The sequence below is a fragment of the Malurus melanocephalus genome, unplaced genomic scaffold, assembly GCF_030028575.1.
Source record: "Malurus melanocephalus ecotype Western Australia unplaced genomic scaffold, MMel_1.1 scaffold_1, whole genome shotgun sequence".
NCBI classification, from domain to species: Eukaryota; Metazoa; Chordata; class Aves; order Passeriformes; family Maluridae; genus Malurus; species Malurus melanocephalus.
In genome coordinates, this window is record NW_026623233.1 from 2,858,453 (window position 1) to 2,878,697 (window position 20,245).

The following is a 20,245-nucleotide window of genomic DNA, read 5'->3' on the forward strand; positions in this document are numbered from 1 at the left end:
CTTCATTCCAAAAGACAAATAACTATCTGTTTCTCTTTGGGAGAAAAGCGAACAGGAAATCTCTACATTATGAATTCTGTACATTTTTTCAGAAACTGAAGAAACCCAACAGGAAGTCTATGTCAGCAGTGAAGATGCCTGCTAGCAAAAGTACACCTCTCAGGTGCTTGAAGAGGTGCAAAGTTAATAGAATTAGTACTATTATATTCTCTTAGTATTAAATACTATCAATTACAACTAATAAACATAATTTGGGTGCCAGAACTGTATAAAAGCTTTGGTATAGCTTCTTTCACTTTCATCAAGGTCCCAGCTTTCTTGATACAACCGTGTCCACCACAGCAGTATTTTGCGTGCTCCTATCTCCACAYTGGCTGTATACCTTTAGTGTAGCTGTATCTAAGCCTGATTTTAGCAACTTAGGTCAACATTTAATTTAAAGGTAGACTTTGTAACAAGACAYCTACAAATAAATATAATTTGACTTTAAGTAGTTTGTCTTCTGAGATAAACAATGCATGAAAGGACTCAGCACTTCTAAGAATGACCATTTTAAACTGTGCAATTTAAAATGATTATGATTTCGATATTTTGATTTGAGTTCATAATCAAAAAGGAGAAAAACTAGACATTGCAAGACTTGACTTTGGACAGGAAGCAATAATCTTGAACTGAAAATAAACACCTGTTCTCTTTGAGTCTCAAGAAGGGGGGGCGTTCATGGCCTTACCATGGAAGTGACAACACCTAGTCAATGGTGTAATTCCTCTGGCAATAAGCCATGGAGCATGAATGGAAATTATGATGGATTGCTTTGATTTTCCGGGCACAGATAAGCACTGAGACAGTTACCTATGTGAAGAGGCAATTATTTATGCACKTATTTTAATACAATTAAAAATTTAGAGCCTTAACCTGTCCAAATCCTGTGTTGTATGGGAGGGATTTGACTGCACAGCCCCTGAACCAGGCACCGTCTCCAGCCTACTCCTCCAGGAGTCTCTCTGGCTGTACTTTTTTTCTGTTAAACCACATGATCAGTCAGTGTAACTCATCAAATGCCACAACTCACTATTTCATTCCATCTGCAGATGTACTTGGTAATCATTTTATATTTCCTTCCAGGTAACCAATAAAGCTGTTGAGCAGCATTACGCCAAGAACAGATTCCTGTGAGTTCCCACTAGAAGTAACCCTTGAGATGAATGCTCCCCAAGTATAATCACTTTTCAAGATGTTTCTGTTATCCTATTTTTAATCCATTTGGTAACTCTGGATTACACTGATTTTACTCGCTGTTATTTCATTTTGGTTTTAACCACAGTGTCAACAAGACTAAATAAATGTCRTAAAGTAGTCTAAGTGTATTAATGTCAGCACAGTTATCTCTGTCAACTTCATTTCTGGTCTTGGAAAAAACAGCATCAAATATGTTTGACAAGACCTATTACCTATAAAAATTTGCTGGCTGGCATTTGGCATGATGTCATCTCTTCATCTTTTTTGGAGATATTTAGTCTTCCAATGATTGTGCTTRACCTATAGTTACCTGGATCATCTTGTTTAACCTTTAAAAATTCTGGCACAACATTTGCTTTTTCCAGTTCACTGGAACTCCCCTTATTATGCCAGGATTTGTTAAAAGGCAACAATAATGGTTTAGGCAGTTCAACTCTATTAATAATCTCCTGTGCAAGGTTTCTGGTCTGACAGAAAATGAAAGAGAAAATATATAATTACTGAATTTCACTTCTAAATTCAAGTTTACAAGAACTGAATTCCTATTAGAAACACCTGACAGCATTTTCATAGTGAAGTGTAGGGTTCCTTCAGCATCTTTACTACAACACTTCAACTAATCTCAAGTGTTTCTGTACCTCGCACATGCAAAATACATTAAATATTACAAGGACATTTTGCTTTAATGTACTTATTTCGTAATATGTATCTCTGTTAGGTCTCTCTTTTTCCCACCATTGCCTAAATTTTATGAGAAAGCCTGGAAGTTTTACATGATAAGATTAAAGGACAGATACCTGAAAAAAAAAGAAGTCAACTTTTGTATGGTCTTGCAGACATAGCAACATTCATGGCTGTGTCTGATAAAAATTTTAGAAGCTTTGGGTTCAGCTAATGTTAACAAATAATCAGTGTGATAACCTGGTTTTGGCAAACTCCTTAAAATGTAAGGGTTTGAACTCAGACTATATTTTAAATCTGGCATGCATTATTTCTGAAGTTATGGATTAAATATCTTTCATCTGCTGTCACCTCTTATGGCATTTATTGTAGCAAGTGGAAAATGCAAAGGCAAAATGCTGTATAATAGTTTCGGTCTTACTGACTTACTTAATCTGAAAATACAGTTATAAAAATGTCTTTGGAAAAAAACAACGACACTAGGAAAAAAGGTTCAARCAAAATTTAAGAAGCTTTTTAAGCAGTTTAGTGGATTCATCACTGGTTACAGCTTGTTTGCTGAATAGAATTCCTAATGAACTGCCAGGTGTATCTACTAAATCCATTTCTAGCACCTATTTCAGTATGTTCAGTTTGAAGCATATTTGAATRTTTCTTMAAATACTTCACCTCAACTTCCATGCTCTTGTATGTGTAAAATACTACAGAAAAGTGGAAATACAAAGTTTTTGTGAATGCATTCAGTACATGTAGATTAAATAAGACAATTTTTTGACCCTCTAGATAACAAGGTACGAGCAGTACAACTTGACGTTAACATATACATAATATAAATTTACATGTTAAGTTCTCTGACTGACTTTGTAAAGCCTCCTGAATCACTACACAACACTAAACCACCTCACGACATATCAAGAGAAAAAAAAAAGGCTGTTTTTCTTCTTTCACACCAGGAAAAACCACTGAATTAGTACACTACCATGTGGAATCTCCTACAATCCAAATACAACTTTTGTTACGGTCAAGACCATGATTCCAAAGAAACAAGAGTTTGCTCAAGAAATATTTAGTCTATCAGTCTGAAACACTCAAGGCAACATTCCTAGAGCAACATCACGCAAAAAAGCAATTTTCAATTTTCCCATTTCATTTMTGACCAGAAGTTATGAAGAAAGACAAGGAATTTACCCGATTCCTGGAGATAGCGATACACCAAGAAATTCACTTCGTCACTGGTTATGCTCATCTTAGCCCAACCTCAATATGATGAGGTTTACGAGAAGTGTGATCCACGCTCTGTTCAAAAGGAGAGAAAAGAACAAGTTTGTTTTATCTTAATTTACTATGAAATATGTTATCAAAAGAGAGGTTGGAATTGTTAAGGTAATTAAAGATCTCATAGTTATTAGAGTTGTAACATCTCAATGTGAGGCACCCATTAGATATCATGAATCAAGTACTCAGGCTGTACTGCACCTTTTATTACAATTCAGGGGCAGTATTTAACATGAATGAGAGAGTCAAAGGGAGCATTTTAAATATTGGAAGACTTTCCTAATGTCAACTCTTTCACTTGTATGGCTTTACTGCAAATTCTTTGGACATTCCTCTTTACTGCCTGAGTATTTTSTTTTCAGAACTGCTTGCAATTAAAGTCACATATAACAACCAAGATATAAGGTTTTTGCAGCCCTGAATTTGTAATCCAGTATTTTGTCCAGTTGTTCATCCACTGAAGACAGATTCTTTCCTTAGAATACCATGTTACACAATGAATGGGGCAGGAGAGGAAGAGAGAGAACACCATATACCTTGAGCCAACCAGAAGACAAATATCCTTGCATTATATAAAGCTGTAGTATTATAATGTCTCTGTTGATTAATGGAAACCAAGAATTAAACTCCAATTTTACATCAAAGTAATCTCAACCTTTAGGATGACTGTTTCACATTACTATTTTGGGCATACACTCTGGTAATAAAAACACTGGGTTTAGATGATAAATTTGTTTTGAACGTTTTCCATTAAATCTTGATGATTCATTCCTGTTTGGGAATCTGACTTAAGTAGTTTGGTTTTAAAAAACCTAAGTGCTCCTCAGACATAAACTTTGCAGCTGTGTCAGCCACACCATACCTATTAGTGATCACGTAGAGCCTGGGCCGCAGAGGCGCACACGGGGCTCTCACYGCGCACTACAAATGAGAGACCGTGGGCGTGTGCCGGGTGTTTTGATTTCCCCTATGCCTCTTCTTGGCAAGTGGAAAGGTCGTCTTTGTTCATCACAAACCTCTCCAGTAATTCCTGCTGCCTAAAGCAGCACCTGCTACTGCAGGCGACGCTGATCRACGGCGCTTCCCCTGCTGATGGTTTAAACCAGCAGGTCACTCATGACTGTAACAGATGTCTTTGCATATTTATGTAAATGGAGGTCTTTTGAACCCTGGTAAGCCTTTTATTATCCCGGGCTGTATTTCAGCAATCACTCGGATGCTGGTTTTCCATATGAAACCATAGCTGGCTAATTCAGGAGATGTCTTCCTCAAATACTTGAGTCTTAATTGTTACAGTTTACATTTCAGGAAGAACAAGTAGAAACAAAGTACTGAAAATCATGTATTCGCCCTAAGGAAAATTTCATCTCCTTTGGAAAGGATGAACATTTTCTGCTAAGATTCTGGCTGAGGACGGCATCAGCTGTATCCAACATCCGTTCCTGTCACACATGCCACGTATTGCCCTGGGAAGCCACTCAGCCCCTTTTCTCCTCAATCCCTCATCTGTAAAATGGGCTCAAACTCCTCTGCCTCAATATTAGGAGACTGGAAGCACTGATAGTGGTAAGCACTTAAGTTACCAAGGCTGGCAACCGCAGGCAGTGAAAGCACCACTTCCAGTATAACTTCATACACACTTCTTCCAGATAAACAGACTTGGAYCTGAATAATTAATAACCCCCTGTGCCCTTTTTGCATAATCGTTGGTGTACAATGAAGAAACAGATACTCACAGCAACAGCTAAGGCCATTTTCATCTCTGAGTGCTTAAAATACATCGGTATAGTTGCTACGGCCATGACGGTAATAAATCAAGAGAATTTGATAGCTGCGGGTTGAAACCTCCCCCACCCCCACTTTTAAAAGCATTTTAAAAATAGCTGTTTCAGAGTTTGGTGGTAGGAAAGTTGGTAAAGATGAAACCTCTTACAAAAATTCAGTTTCAGCAATGACGTACTCTGTGGTAAGAGGAACTTTATTAAAAAAAAAAAAATCAAGAAACTACAAATACCATTTCTGGATGCATCCTGCCAATTTAAGACATTAAAGTGGTATTTCCCACATAGAGGGTTGCTTTGGGAAAGGGAAGGCAAGAGAAAGGAAGAATGGAATGCTGAATTTTATTTGTTTTCCTAAAGATGACTTTTCTTGAATTAATTAAAATCAGAGAAAATTAGTGTGACTGCAAAATAAATAGACKCCCAGCCCCAGAAAAACAACCCCTCTATAGCAGCTACATTTGTGTCAGAATCCCAAGCACACCGAGTAATAGTTGGATTTACAATGCATTTTCCCTGAAGTCAGTCAACAGGAATTACTTGGACATATGTGTCAGATCATATCTATATACACACATTGTTACCATGCYACAAATAACCAGATGATCTCCACTCATATATTTAAGGTTTCTCCCCTCCCACAGATGCCAGTGTAGCAATCAGATACACAACTGCAAAGCTTTTATCCATCCAAAGCAATACACAGATTTTGGCTTTTACCCAGAGACATCTATTCATTAGAAATTTGGCTGACCATACTCAATTTCATTAATGCTCTTTCTGATTCCCTTCTTCTCTGCAAATAAACAGTCCAAGTAAAAGTAGCTAAAAAAGACATGGTGGGGAGGAGGGGAACATACTTATGTTTTGTGTTTCTCCAAGACTGATTCATAAGGAACAAACAACTAGCCTCCCCCTCAATATAATATTTTTTAAATGTAAAAATGGAAAGTCTGTAGAAAATCACAGAAACTTTCAGTTACCACTGTGATAGATTTATTTCTGCTAACTGATGGTCTGCTTTTGTTATTGATGACTGGTATTACCCAGATTAATAGTTTTTTAAGAGAAATAAAGTGCAGTTTATAAACAATACTGACATGGCCTTGGAGACATTTCACATTTCAACCAGCAATAACATCTTAATTCTTCAAAATGTCAAGAGGATTAACAAAAAGCATTCAAACATGTTTGAACATTCTTTACTWGAAACACTTTTTCCTGCACCTAATTACACATAATGGGAAATTCTATTTACTTCAATCTCGCTTTAACTATTTGAGTTGTGATCCTGTAGATATTTAAGAACGCTCAAATACATAACCTGAGCCATTTAAGACTTCCCAAAGTATAATGGATGCAAAGCATACAAAAGCCATCAGAGGAAGTGTTGTCAAGATCAGGCAAAATTAAATGCAACACTTATCTTAAATAAACACTCAGCTCTTAGTTCCATCAGGATAGATTTGCAGAAATGCTTCTCATATAGGGATAAATACCTGGGATATTACCTCAAAGGCCACCATTGTGCTTCTAGGGCTGCTTGTCTTTTGCTGAACYGAGTGGTTCACCTGGCATTGAGCTGGCTCCAGTGACACTAAACCTGCAGCGCGCTTCCCTGTGCCGTGGGCAGCCAAGGACAGCCTCCTTCCCGGAGTAACCACCAGACCTGATTTGCCTCTGTGCACTGACCTACCATTGTTCCCAAATTAAACCTTCCTGCAGCACTGGGAACTCTGCTTAAGGGCCATGAAAGAGGCTCTGGAGAAGGCAACCTCGTGTACAGCCATGGTTCAGCACAGTGACAGCCAGGTCAACTAAGAATAGTTTATTTACATCCCATCATCCCCTTGGCTCAAGGATTGCTCTTCCTTTGTCAGGCGTATTTTAGCACTGTTACCATAAATAAGGGAGATCTGGCTGAARAATGAAGGGAAAAGAACCTTTTCAATTTTGAAATAGCATTTGAAGAGTCAGCTCCTCTGCCTCTCTTTTAAATGATGGTCAGAGGCTCCTCCAGGGCCATGTCCTGGCCTCACAGCTAACCCCCGGGCAGGGGACGGCCGAGGTTATTTGAGGAGATGAGTTTACACTTGCTACCTGAAGCAGCATGCCATCCATAGAGACTGTGAATTACCAGCCATTCTTCCCCTCAGGAAGGCAGAAACATGTCAGACATTTAGGGAAAACAGCTAAACAAAAACCTAAACCTGAAACCTAAATAGGAAGTCAGGCACTTCCCATTTCTGCATCCAGCCCTGCCGACAGAAATAGATCAGGTGGCTGGTCTGGCCCYCATCTTACATCTTGAAAAAATTCTGCAAGCTCTGGTATGCTTTAATAGTGTGCTGAGCAGTTGTTGGAATCTTGGGAGGGGTTTTTTTGGGTGATTATAGTAAAATAAACACTGGCCACTTCTTGCTCCCCTCTGCYTCCAAACCCCAGCTGGAACATACAAATTTTCATTTATCCCCTGGAGTGGCCAAAATGYCTTTTCACAACTGAAATTTTAATGACAACAAATGATAGGGAGGTGTGAAGAGAAATTATATATTTGCTTTGGGGAAAGAAAACAAAAAAAAAACAGAGGTTCCATAATAATTAAAACATTCCAGAAAGTTCAAACATTTAATGTTGTCAACTTGGTGCCTTGCTGCATGGGAACCAGAGTTCACACATTAATGCTCCCATTTTCTCACCCAAGATGGACCTATGCACCAAAATGATTCTCTCAGGACCCAGTAGTCTCCCCATCTCAGTTAAGAGAATGTGAATGTAACTAAAAAAGATTCTGGGAAGGCACCGTGAAAGCACAGCCAAATCAATGTGTTACTGTTTTGTATATGCTCTGTAGTTTAATGAAAAACATCTCCCAAAGCCAGAAGCCACTTCTCACAAAATGAGTCATTTAAGCAATCTCTGTGTTTTCTGTTGAAAAATACTTTCATCAGAAACTTTCAATGAGCCCTACGCTTCTGTATTTCTTGGATGTGTCTTACCATAGAGCCAGAACAGAGCCAGTAGCCAGCAGCTCTTCCCCAAAGGCTAACGAGCTCTGCTTGGCCCAACCAATGCATTCCTCAGTCTTGGCTTTTATCACAGCTGCCTCTTCTTGTGGAGAAACTCCAGCTCGCTGCTTTCTCAAAATGCCAAACCAAACTTCTGGGAGATGAAAAGAGCACACTCTGCTCCTTCTCCACTCAGTCTTTCCTGCCATTTCATGAAACTAAAGAGTAAAATGCCTTTTCTTTACAAGTATCCTGACAAAGAAATTAAGACCATCACACTCCTTCTGATTACAAGGTATGAAGAATGCAAGAATGAGTCTTTCCAAACTCCACTTTTGTCAGTGGCCAAATTAACAGTTAACCCTGTTAAAATGCCTCTTGTGCAAGCAYGACTTCCTGACTACTTCTGGTAAGGCTTGATCAAGAGATCTTCCTTCAAACAAACTAAAACTAAAATATAAACAGATGCCCCTTTTAGAGATCTTGCACTTAAGAATGTATATCAARATGAACTTGCAGTAAGAGCTGTACTGTATCTCCCTGGCCTTTCTTAATGAGGACACAAATATGTTAATTATCTTCACTCTGTAAATGATCACCACATGTCACCCAAACCACTCATGACAAAAATGAGGCCAGTCAAACATCTCAGATCTATTGTTCTATGCTTGTTACAAATGCTCAGTTGTCTTTGCATCACTTATACTATTGATATTTTGAAATTTTCTTTGCAAGTRCAGTAGTAAATTTGTTGTTATGGTCAAAACAAAAGCTGAGATTCCCCAGAACAGAGCGATCTCCTTAGSGAACGGTTACTGAATTGTACAGAATGCACTGTCTCACTCAGATGTCTGTCACCCATATTTATAGCACATCAGTAAGGACAGGGACCTCAATAATGGAAGGCAATAGGCTTGTCAGAAATCCTGAACTGCCAAATGTTAAGTCTGGCTCTTACTTTAGTTTTAAGTCTATTTATTTACACTGACCTTCTGCTGATTTTTAAAAGACTGCACTAAACCAAAACAAATCTGGGGAGTCACAGCTCATTCCCAATTTTGCTGCTGCCTGTAAGACCACACTCCAGTGAAAAGTAACAACTGCATCTGCCCCTGAGAGCTTCAGAAAAAGTGGCATGGATATAATAAAAGCCTAGCTTGGATCCTGACACATTAGGGTATCTCATACTATTAGCCAGTGTGCTCAACCCGCATCAGTGTTCCAAATCTTGGGCCAATCAAAGAAGGAATGCCACCTATAGACATGTGGTGATCAGTTAACCTGCAATTCTGTCTTCAAGAGGTCACTCTTGATGAATCAAATGCTGTGTGGGCAAACCTGGCAAAAATGAGGTTTTCATTCAAACAAAATCAAAATGTTGTTCAGGGAGAAGGCTGGTTTGCTATGCAATGTCTATAAAGAGGTGCCTTTGAACAGATCAATCATTTTTAAAATTTTAACTGTTCCTACTGCATTTATAATTTTAAAAATCTGCAATACATTACCAAAATGGTTGTCCTGTCCTAGAAAAAACAACACAACTCCAGTAAACTATCAAAAAATAAAACTAAGGAAAAAAAAAAACAAAACAGAAAAATATTTATAAAAATATTTTGACCAGTTAAACGCTTTGGTGGGCATAATTGCAGGAAGTTTTATTTCTGCATAAATACTACTTTTCATCAAATTATAAATTACATTTCAAACTGAGGAGCTATTTGGAACCAAACCCACATCTATTTATTTAGAGAAAGGGCAACAAGAGATATTCCAACTATTTGTGAGTGCTATTCAAACATTTTTCAATTAATCAACAATTCCCAGAGCAGAATAACTAATCATCAACAAAAGACAAGCCTTTAATCACCAAATTCCCAGCAAACTTTACTTCCTCTATCAAAAGATTCTGAACTGCGCATCCAATCTTYCATACTTATAATCCCTTAGTTTGATCAGATTGTTTTTCAGTTCTCAGCTGGTTTACTTAATTACAACARCTTCCAGCATTTCAGTTCTAAGAGTTCAAGTGGATCTTTTCCAACTGCCTTTGCTGCAGAATGAAATGGGTTTTCCAGTATTGATTTTTCCTTTTTGTCTCTTTGCTAAGGGGAAAAAAGGAAAAAAAAAAAACCCAACYGCTCTTCTTAATTAGTGCAATTGTGTTATACCTCCTTTATAGCTTCGTTCTAAGAAGAGGCACCTTCAATTTTTTTAATAAACAGAAATACTGTTTACATTAATATATTATATGGAAAGGTCTGGGAGGCCAAAAAAAAGACTTATGGGAAAGCAATGGTTGACAGTAGACCTAGGGCTTGCAAATGAAATGAAAATAATTGTTTTAAAATAAAAAACAAAGGAATTACAGAGGCTAGAGAAATCAAAACACATGATTGGCTTTAGTTTGAGAACCAAGATACCTCATCACTCTTGGAACAACTGAAGTCAATTGGGAATGCTGCCACTAAACAGAACCAAAGATTTTCTTCCTTACATGAGCACAAAATGGCAATTAGGACAAACCAAGGGACAATGGTATGTGTCCACTCATTTCAAACCAATTAGGCCAAAAGACATGATTGTCTGATGGTGCAGTAAGCGACTSTGTGCGCGTGCGTTTCCATGCACATCATGCAACAAAAATGTCCTTTAAATCTTAAAAGTACTGCTACATGCTCAAAAACATTAAGGAAGATCGCAGCTTTAAAAAGATGGCACAATTGCTTTAGTGATATTCCATTTTCTTTAATTTTGGCAAGAGGGACAATGTTATTAATACTACCTCAAATTTAGTTTTTCACTTCATGTAACTAGATTTTCGCTAACACCTCGACAAGACAAAACATTACAATTTTAATTTTTCATCTGTACTTCAAGAACACTCACAGTTTAGACATGAAAGGAATGTGATGGCATGAGTCCTTACCAGAACTGGTTGTACTTGATTCAGATGTGAGTAAAATAGCACAGATGAGCTTTCAGAATGACATTCCCCCCTAAAAGCTAGAATAAAGCGCAGTTTCTTTTTCAGCTGACACTTAACAGCAAATGCACACCAAAACAAATGTGAAGTATCTTGAGCCCTGAGCTTATTTGTAGGAATGGGCATGGGCAGAAACCAACTGTGATGAGACAGGCCATGGTCTGATAGAGAAAACACTGGCTTTGAGGTGGCACTGTGTGGCTGGGACACAAAAGGAGCTTCAAAAGGCTCAGAGCCATCTGCTATATGGGCAGTGAGTGTTACCAGCCATGGTACCCTTTTTAAATGAGGGAACTGAAGGGCAAGAAACACAAGAGCAACGGGCCTGGAAGGACAAATGGTCTGAAGGCCTTGACCAAAAGATAGAATATGTGAACKAGGCTTTTTTATTATTTCTGATTTTTATCCTACATCTTTGCTGCCAAAAATGGCAAAACTCTGGTAGCAGGGGCTAAAATCTGATCTTTCTAAACAAATCTGAGTGCTGAATTGCAGAACTGCGTTGAGTCTTGATTGTGCACCTTATTTTTCAAGAGCGAGGTAAGGACAGAACATCCATGTGTGTTTTTTCACCATGCTCCTCACACAAACTGTTTGCTGTACCACCCTGAGGGTAAGTCCTCATTAGAAAAACCAGCCACTATCACCTCATTTGCTGCAGCAATGTCAGTGCCCCATAACCAGCAAGCTACAGACAGGTCACCTGAGCACCGCCAGACCAGGAAAGGGACACGCAGAGGAATGAGYGCAAAGGGTTTTGAGACTCGGTCCTGTACCTTGTCCCTTTGTCCCAGAGCTGTGGGGAACCCTCGAAGCTCTCCAGGAAAACAGCAGCACAGACACAGTACCACAGCCATGCAGGAGAGCCTGTTTGTCCRCATACCTGCAGGTTTGTGTGCCACATCCTTCCCACAGGACCCAGATATCCAGTSAAACCTGTTTCAGTTCCATGCACATATGAATTTCATCCTGGTTTAGTGCCTTTTAGGACAGCTTGAGACAAGTACAGTTGGAGAAAGACTAAGAAAGAAAACCATTCTGGTACTRTTGTCTCATGACAACACCGGTAACTTGCGTCTGCTCTTGGACTTAGCAAAGCTTGAGATAAACCAACACAAATCTGCGCTCAGCCAACCAACCTAAGCTTTTCCAGCCATGCAGGCTGGCCCTATCCTGCAGGTTCCTAGAAGTAGAGGGCAGGGAAGGACCAGCATTGTTCATCACATTTGGGAGGTGGAGATGGGCACATCCCTGACATCTCACAGTCTGGGATCTGCCCAGTGAGCGAGAGCCAYAAAGGTCTAGAGACCAGAAGGGAGCTGCAGCAGCTCAGCCTAATTCATGTCTGGATGGCCTCAGGCAAAGGGAATGTGCAGCGATGTCATTAAGGGGGTGTGTTTTTATTAGTTTCTGCTAATAAGCTTAGCAGATGTTACTGGAAACAGTTTGATGTTATTTTTCCATCATTTTCAACATTTTTTTCCCCCTCAGCAAGCAAAGGCAGTAGATCTTGCCACATATTTCAATGTTCACTTGTTTCCCCCGTAGTATTGCTAAAAATGTAGCCGAATATTTTCTTTATTTTTATTAGTATTATTGTACAAAGGGAAAAAGCACTTTCTCCATTTGTCTATAATTCAAAAAAAAGCTGAAAGGATTATACTCCAAATTAATGAGAAAAAATACTTWTCAGACTCACAGCCTGGAAAATTTGACCCCCCAAACTAAGTATTTTGTAAATTTTAGAATATATAAAAAGAYGTAACTATAATGGAAACTATTTCAAACTTTTATTATGGCAGTTCYTATTATAAACTATTTATAACCATTTTAACTATGGCTATAAATACCTCATGTTTTCCCTTGAATAATCCTAAGAGAATGTCAATGTTAAAAGCTTTAAGGACCAAGATTACATAGGGTAGTGCAATGGAACAGAAAAATATATACATAAATTCAGGATATTTAGATCTTAGTGGAAATCTGTTGCAGCATTTTTTTGCGTGTTCTTTTTTTTTTTTTTTTTTTTTTTTTTTTTTTTTTTTTTTTTTTTTTTTTTTTTTGTATCATAACCATTCTTCTTATACTGGTTTGAGCCCTGGAGAACGGTTATTAAATGTCTCCCTTTTTCAGAAGGAATAGTACTACTTTCCATGTTGGAAGGTGGAGAGTGAAGGAAGAAGGATGGAGGGAAATAATCTGCTTTTAAAGAATGCCTACAGAAACTTCTAAGCAACCACTAAAGTAAAAGCTTATTTCTAAGCTATTCTTCTGCATTCACATTGCTAAATATTTCAAAGAGAAAATTCCCATTAAAAATCAATAGAAAGAATTAAGGGTGAGAAATTTCTGTCTTATAAAAACTACCTCAAGCACCAACTTCAGATACTGATTTATCTTTCCTTTAACTTTTCCTCTCAATGTTCTATATCCAGGATTTAAATAGCAAAGGAAAATTCACACACAGTGTATCCWGTAATATAATACAAGTTATCACACACATTGTCTGCCTCTTCACCCATCCTCCCCCTTTACAYGCTGTAATGGGCCAAGAGCGTTGAGGCAGTCTCTTTGTCATTTCAGACTTTGCTGGCTTTCTGTGGGTGAACAGTGAACAACACAAAAAGATAGAGAATCACATTTCTGGTGCAGCATTGTGAAGTCCTACACAGCCCTAATATAAATAGCAAAGTATAGATTAAAAGGCAATGCTAAGAGGAAAGCTTTTTAACCTACTTTTTGAAAAAGCTAAACAGCCTAGAAACTAAGATGAACTAAAAAATCCTTGGGGAGTCAGAGACAGACATGACATAATCTTAAGGTTTTCATAAAAAAATTCAGTTAAATACTTCTCAGGAAGGATTTTAATATATTATGACACAGCTATTAGTTAGCTCAGATTAAATWAAAAAAAGCACTACCCTGCTTTAAAAAAAATCAAGATACAGAGAACTGAAGCCTTAAATCCATACATACAGAGTTTGAGAAGCTTTTAAAGGTTTTAATCCCTAGACAAGAATTGCTTTATCAAAGAATAAAACGATTCTACATTTCTTGCCTTCCCTCCAAGAAGGACTCAGAGGGGTTTGAAGTAGATGTCAATCATATGCTGGCTATTACAGAAATATTATAAAAGCTGCTGGACACCAGTAAGATTTTGGGTACTACAGGCTCGGGGGTCACAGGCTGGAGGGGATCTCAGGAGGTCTCTAGTCCTACCCCCTGCCCAAAGAAGGGCCAGCTCTGAGCTCCATGTCCCCTCAGGGACTCCCTGTAGGTGCTGTCAGGTTCCTCCCAAGCCATCCCTTCTCCAGGCTGCCCCTTGTCCCCACTCCCTCCTCACAGTGTGAGTGCTCCATCCCCACTGCCTGGGTCCTTCTGAGCACTCTCCAGCTCATCCATATCTTTCCTGTGCCAGGTGACAAAACCAGATGCAGTATCTGGATATGATCTACAAGAGTCCCACAGAGAGGGACAGCCCCTTCCCTTGATCACAGTGAGCTGTGCTCCCACTCACGCTGCCCACATTATTTGTTTCTTCTAGCTCGCACAAAAAGAAATCACACCAGAGTTATAAAGAATCAAAACCTCCCTATGGCTTTAAAATGAACATCAGTACCAGCACGAATTCAAGGGAACCAATTTTTCCAAACTGGAACAATCTTACTCACTGTCCTCTTCACTAACTTAATTTGGAAAAAGAAATTTTATTTGAAAAAGGCATGCAGGAAGGTAGATAGGGTAACACTCCATACTGTCATGCCTATTAGATCTTCTAAGGATACTGGAACCAAGTGAGTATTTTAGTCATCCAGCTCCTGGAACATAATTCTCAAAGACTAGTTAGCTATGAAATTCCCTCTACAAGGAATGGGGAGAGTTATGTGCCTGTTTCAAAGATTTAYGTGTTTTCCTGTAGACGTGGATTAGACACTTGTCTGAGACTGGGATTCATTGCTTCAAATTTCCGCTCCAAATCCCGGCTCCAATTTGTATTTTTGGCTGTGGAGAACTGACTCAGAACTTTTATAAAAAAAAAAAAAAAAAAAAAAAAAAAAAAAAAAGGAGAGAGAAAGGTGCCAGTGGAAGTGGTATAACAGATTTAAGAGACTGAAGATTAAAGTATTCACTTAAGAATTAGCAGGTTCAAACTTGCATTTTCCAGCTCCCAGGAGAGCACACTTTACACCTGGTTACAGGTTGCTGAAACAAAACCACTACGGAGCAAAGAATGAGAGAMTTGCAAGGACCAGGAAAACCAACAAAGATCTGCAACCACTTCTAATTAATAAACCACTTGTTTATTGCAAGTATCTAGCTGCTGAATCATTAATCATACACATTTCAATTTTTTTCCAGCATCAATGAAAAATTGATTTAAATATGAGTGATTTTCCAATGATGGATTGTCTTTCATTTTTTTTCACTCTTCAGCACTATTTTTTTACATATGTTTTATATTTCCTTATTAAGAGAAAATAAAATTGGTCTCTTCTTATTTCTACAGAAACTCAAGGGCTTTTGTAGTATTATGCAAGGAGCAGATACCAACACTATATTTAAKTGTAAGATATTATAAGCCTGCATTATAATTTATAATTTAACTCCATTTTAACTATTTGGACTGTAAAGCTCCACAGTGAGTCTTTGCCTCAGGCAAATTTTTTTTCTGGAAGGCATAAGCAAAAATAATTCAGTCGTTTCAGAATAAGACTGGGGAAAATCCAATTTTGCCAATATTTATACAGTTTGAGTGTTTCAGTGAGAATCTCCAGTGGCTCTGTACTTAGGGGCAGGGACTTTATGTCTGGCAAGAGAGGCTGCTCTCATGGCAAAGTGCCTTTGCTGTCACACTGAAAATCCGTGCAAATTTGACTAAAATAAAGCCTTCTGAAAATACTACTTGTATAAACGTTGCACAGGTTTGTTAGAGGCTGTAATTCAATTATCAAAATATTTTCTTTGTATTAACTTTGCTTCCTACTCAGGAAGGCAATGCTATCTCTGGCAAAGACTCCTATCTCTGACAGGAGATCAGAGCCTTTTGACACAAGGGAAAGCAGACACAGGCTGATCCATGGGAAAGGGTGAGGGAKGGGACAAGGACTGGGAAGGACAAAGGGCATCATGCCTACAGGCTTATGGACAGCTGAGATGGTCRTCTCAGGTGTCTCATCTCCAGAGAGCAGAGAATACCTTCTCCTCAACAAGTATTTCAGAGGAAAAAATGCTATAATCKAAATCTGATTTTTAAACTTCTCTGCTGTCCATCATACTAATTTTTATCAAATCACTTATTCCTGCAGATCTAGACTGGATGATCATTAATGCCCTGGAGCTGTATTTATTTACATCTTACTTTTACTATTTTTATGAGTCAAGGATTTTTCTACTAAGCATTTGATAATAAAACTTATCTAGTTTAGGGAATAATCCATGATTATTAAAACTGCAAAACACTCTGTAAAGACAGGTAGTGACTAAAATGTAATGGAGACCTGCTAAACAAACAACTTTAAATTGTTTTACTTCATGTGAGCTAATTACTAAGAGGGTTATAACATGTCTCTTTTTACAGAAACTCTCAGCTTTCCTATTTCAAGACCAGATATGGACACTGATACAGCATTTATCAAACACCCAGATCAAGCAACCTCAGACTTGTTTGTGGGGAGGGCAGGGGTAATAACTTACACACAAAGAAAACTGTTTCATTTCAATTGTTAGTAGCAAGAACTGAAAAATTTCTACTGCTCATCAAAAAGCAAAATTAACAACAGCCTTTCTAATTTCACCTCAAGTTAGGCCACTTGCCTAATAATGCCAGTGTGCAAGAACAGCTCTTAATGCTTCTGACACCTGGTATTAAAAAAAGATCACAAACATTCACCCATGTGTCAGCTCTTCACTTGCTCTCCACAATCCTGCTTTAACTGAGCTTTTAGCTCCTCCTGGTTCTGTCTTGGTTACAGCAGCAGCAACCAGCAGAGCTACATCCATCCTCTCCACCGAACTYCCACTAAGGACCTCTTAATTTGGGCAGAGGGTGGCTGACATGCTCTTGGTGACGGTTCAAGTACTAAATCATCTTCAGGTGAGTGATCTCTGGACTGAGTTGCATATTTTTACTATAAAAATGAAAGAGAAGTGGAGGAAATAAAAGCCCAGGGACAAGAAGTCAAATAAATTTCTATGAGCATGGAGGTAGAAGTAAATAACAAACAAATCACTGACTTAAAATGAGTTTATAGTGAATACAGTAGCATCATGAATGCATACAAAGAGCTGTTGTTACTTTATCACTAACTATGGGCCAATTAGTTATATTATTAAATTTGTAAAATATTCTGTAAGATGCATAAAGTCACCAAGATGCAACAGGTATCAATTAATAACAAATGAAACCCATAAAATTATTTTCCTTTGTGTGAGCTAACCAGTGAGAGAATATATCACRTCTCAACTCAATCACCTTTCTAAGCAAATACTCTGTTGCAGTAAGTTTRTTTTTAAATTTGAGCAATTGGCTTATCTAAAGTGAAATTACAACTTTTATTTAATTTTATAGAGACTCTTTTTGCTTATAAAGACACTTTTATTTAAGTTTTGTGCTTACACAAAGTCATTTAAAAGACAGTTGCCAGAATGCCTATGAAGTGAAGCTGGAGGGGTAAACCATTTACACTCGATGCCTGCATCAATAGGACACAGACCCAYATAACACACAAATTACCACAGAGATGTAACACATCATAAACTACCTTCCAATGGGAATGCTRAAATTAAAACTGCAAAGGCTATCAACCAATACGGCCTCTCCTGGCACCTGTTGCTGGAGTCACTTTTCCTCCTGCAAAGACAAAACCCACTCACTGAGCTTCTCCCTGGAACCAACGCGCTGAGCTTGAGAAGAGGCACCGTGAACTTGCACATGGGGCAACATCTGAGCTGAGCTTGGACTGTGGGGCTTAATTCAGGGGACTGGTGGCAAACTGCATGATGAGAGAGTTGATAGGAAGGCTGAGCACACAGACACACATCCTGGGAACATGGAAGAAAAGCTTCAATGACAGGGCAAGGGCGCAGGCACAGCAAAGAAGAGGCTGCCAGGCTGTGGGATGCGACCCCGTGAGAGATGTGGTGGATGAGAGTGCCAGCTCATGGGAGGTGCCATTCCRAGACCAAAGAAATGGCTTCCTATTTAATTCCTGCTGTTTAATTGCACCCCCTAATGGTATGTAGGAAACACCATTTACTTTGATTACAGGTGAGACTATAAAAACAGGGAAACTGCACAATTGTTTCTGCTTCAAGTTGGYATTGCAAAGATTTCACAACTCCTGAAACGCTATATTCCCTCACTTGAAACCACTCAATGAAGCCCAGAAAACCTGGGGAAAAAACAGCTTCTATTTCCCCTTCTGAAGATCACACATGAATGAAGACTTGTATTCAGCAAGTCAAGTAAATGTGTTACATTTTTTTCACCAGTGGAACTGGTGCCTGTAACTATAKCTCTTATGTAAAATGGCATTTTTGTCATTCAAGAAATCATCCATATTCTTTAGGTATAAGCAGAATACTCACGTCACTTTCAGAAGTAAGGGATTACACAGAGAAGAATGAAAAACTAGAGTGTAAGTATTTCCAAGACAGGATTTGAAATATAACTAATATAAAATGTGAAAACACTATTCTGAAGATTTTGCCTTCATTCAGATAGAAGATCAAACTATCCTTCTATGAAGAAAGAACAGATTCTTCCACACTAAATCCTCTTATACCTCTGGAAAATTAGGAAAAAAACCAAGCTCCTCATAGTACCAAATATATACTGTGCATTCTTCCACATTCAAAAGAACTGCATCATTCCTCTTTATACAATTATATTTTAAAAAAGCAAACAGGAGACCAAAGAGCTGTGGGCACATCTCAAATCTTGTGTAAATTCAGAAATCAAACTCCCTCTGAAGTTCCCAGCTGTTCCYATTTCCCATAGATCAGATTAAATTTTGGCTCAGTCTGGTGTAAGTTAACAAACAAGATTTGCTAGCAGAGGCACTGGAGACACAATGGCATGGCCCTTTCAAATCTCCAATCTCAATTCAAATTTAGCCAAAAGAGTGAAAGAAAACACAGATGTAGTTAATTTTTGCTCAATTAATGGCACAAGTCAGAATTTCCTGTCTGTATACACCACTCTGCTGGTAGGTAACAAATAACAGGACTTTCAGAGGACTCACGAACAATTTAACAGAATAGCATCCAGGTCCTTCAGACTAATACATTRTTTTCAATATAAAATGGCAGCTTTGAGGTCAGAAATATATGGCAATAATTAGATGCTSAATGTTAAACCAGAGCAGGGAGGTGGTTTACAGCTATTCCCTTAATAACATCCCCTATGCTTCCTAACAGCATTTAAAATAATGTCTGGACTGCCTGATGTGGCTGGAGAACACAGCTTTATCTAGCATATCCATTAACAATAAAAACTGKGAGACAGACCTGTCACAGGTTACAGAGTTCAGGTTAAGGGCTTCTACAAAAGTCATTTGGATATGATAACCTCATTAAAACTGTGCTCAGAAGCTGCTATTGTGACACCCGTGACACATTAAATGCTTGTCAGAAAAYCAGTCAGTCATTAATATCTCTATTTCTTCTGCTGCACAGAAAGGCTGAAATTGAGTTTCACTTTTTATAGATATGTCTGTTGTTTTAGAATCATTCTTTCTAGACTGAGCCTAAAAAAAAAAAAAACCAAAAAACCAGACCTGGCTGATGTTATCCAGATTTAAGTTTTATGTCCTGTAGGTCAATTAAAAAATTCAGTCCTGCTTTATAAACTGTCTTCACACAAAATCATTACATAAAACATTTGGAGATAGATGAATAAAACTGATCAGCACATGGCAGAATGTAGTAATTTCTATGACAAATTGATATAGTCTCATCTAAATATTAAAAAGAAACCAACAAAAACCTTTTAAAAGTGAAAAAAATTTAAAAAAATTACAGATACAAGTTAAATTCTACTATTGCTCTTAGYGTTTTTCACATATACCAAACCTGAAATCTTATGATATTAAGAATAATCTTAACATTTCCACTGCCTGGACTGAACCACTTCAGTTCACATGGATCCCTCAGGGTATTCAGAAACCGTGTGGTTGAAAGCCTCCTGTGGTTTTCGTTCCATGAGATACCAGGCCATTCCCAAGGGTGAAAATAAGCCTGGTTATTTCCCAACGAGTTTGACATTGTTTTGCCGTTTC

General features: G+C 38.2%; 1 protein-coding gene across 5 annotated transcripts in view; it reads right to left on the reverse strand.

Moving 5' to 3' along the window:
* The window catches only part of TBL1X (transducin beta like 1 X-linked), a 188,694-nt gene that overhangs the window by 48,471 nt on the left and 119,978 nt on the right, over positions 1-20,245 (reverse strand). For 4 of the 5 annotated variants that reach the window (XM_057389783.1, XM_057389792.1, XM_057389800.1 and 1 more), the window contains one exon: positions 3,109-3,216. In XM_057389783.1, the coding sequence (XP_057245766.1) occupies positions 3,109-3,166 (58 nt within the window). In that variant the 5' untranslated portion in view covers positions 3,167-3,216. Of the gene's footprint in view, positions 1-3,108; positions 3,217-6,487; positions 6,566-20,245 lie in introns of those variants that run through there. The other variant, XM_057389816.1, reaches the window with a different exon arrangement.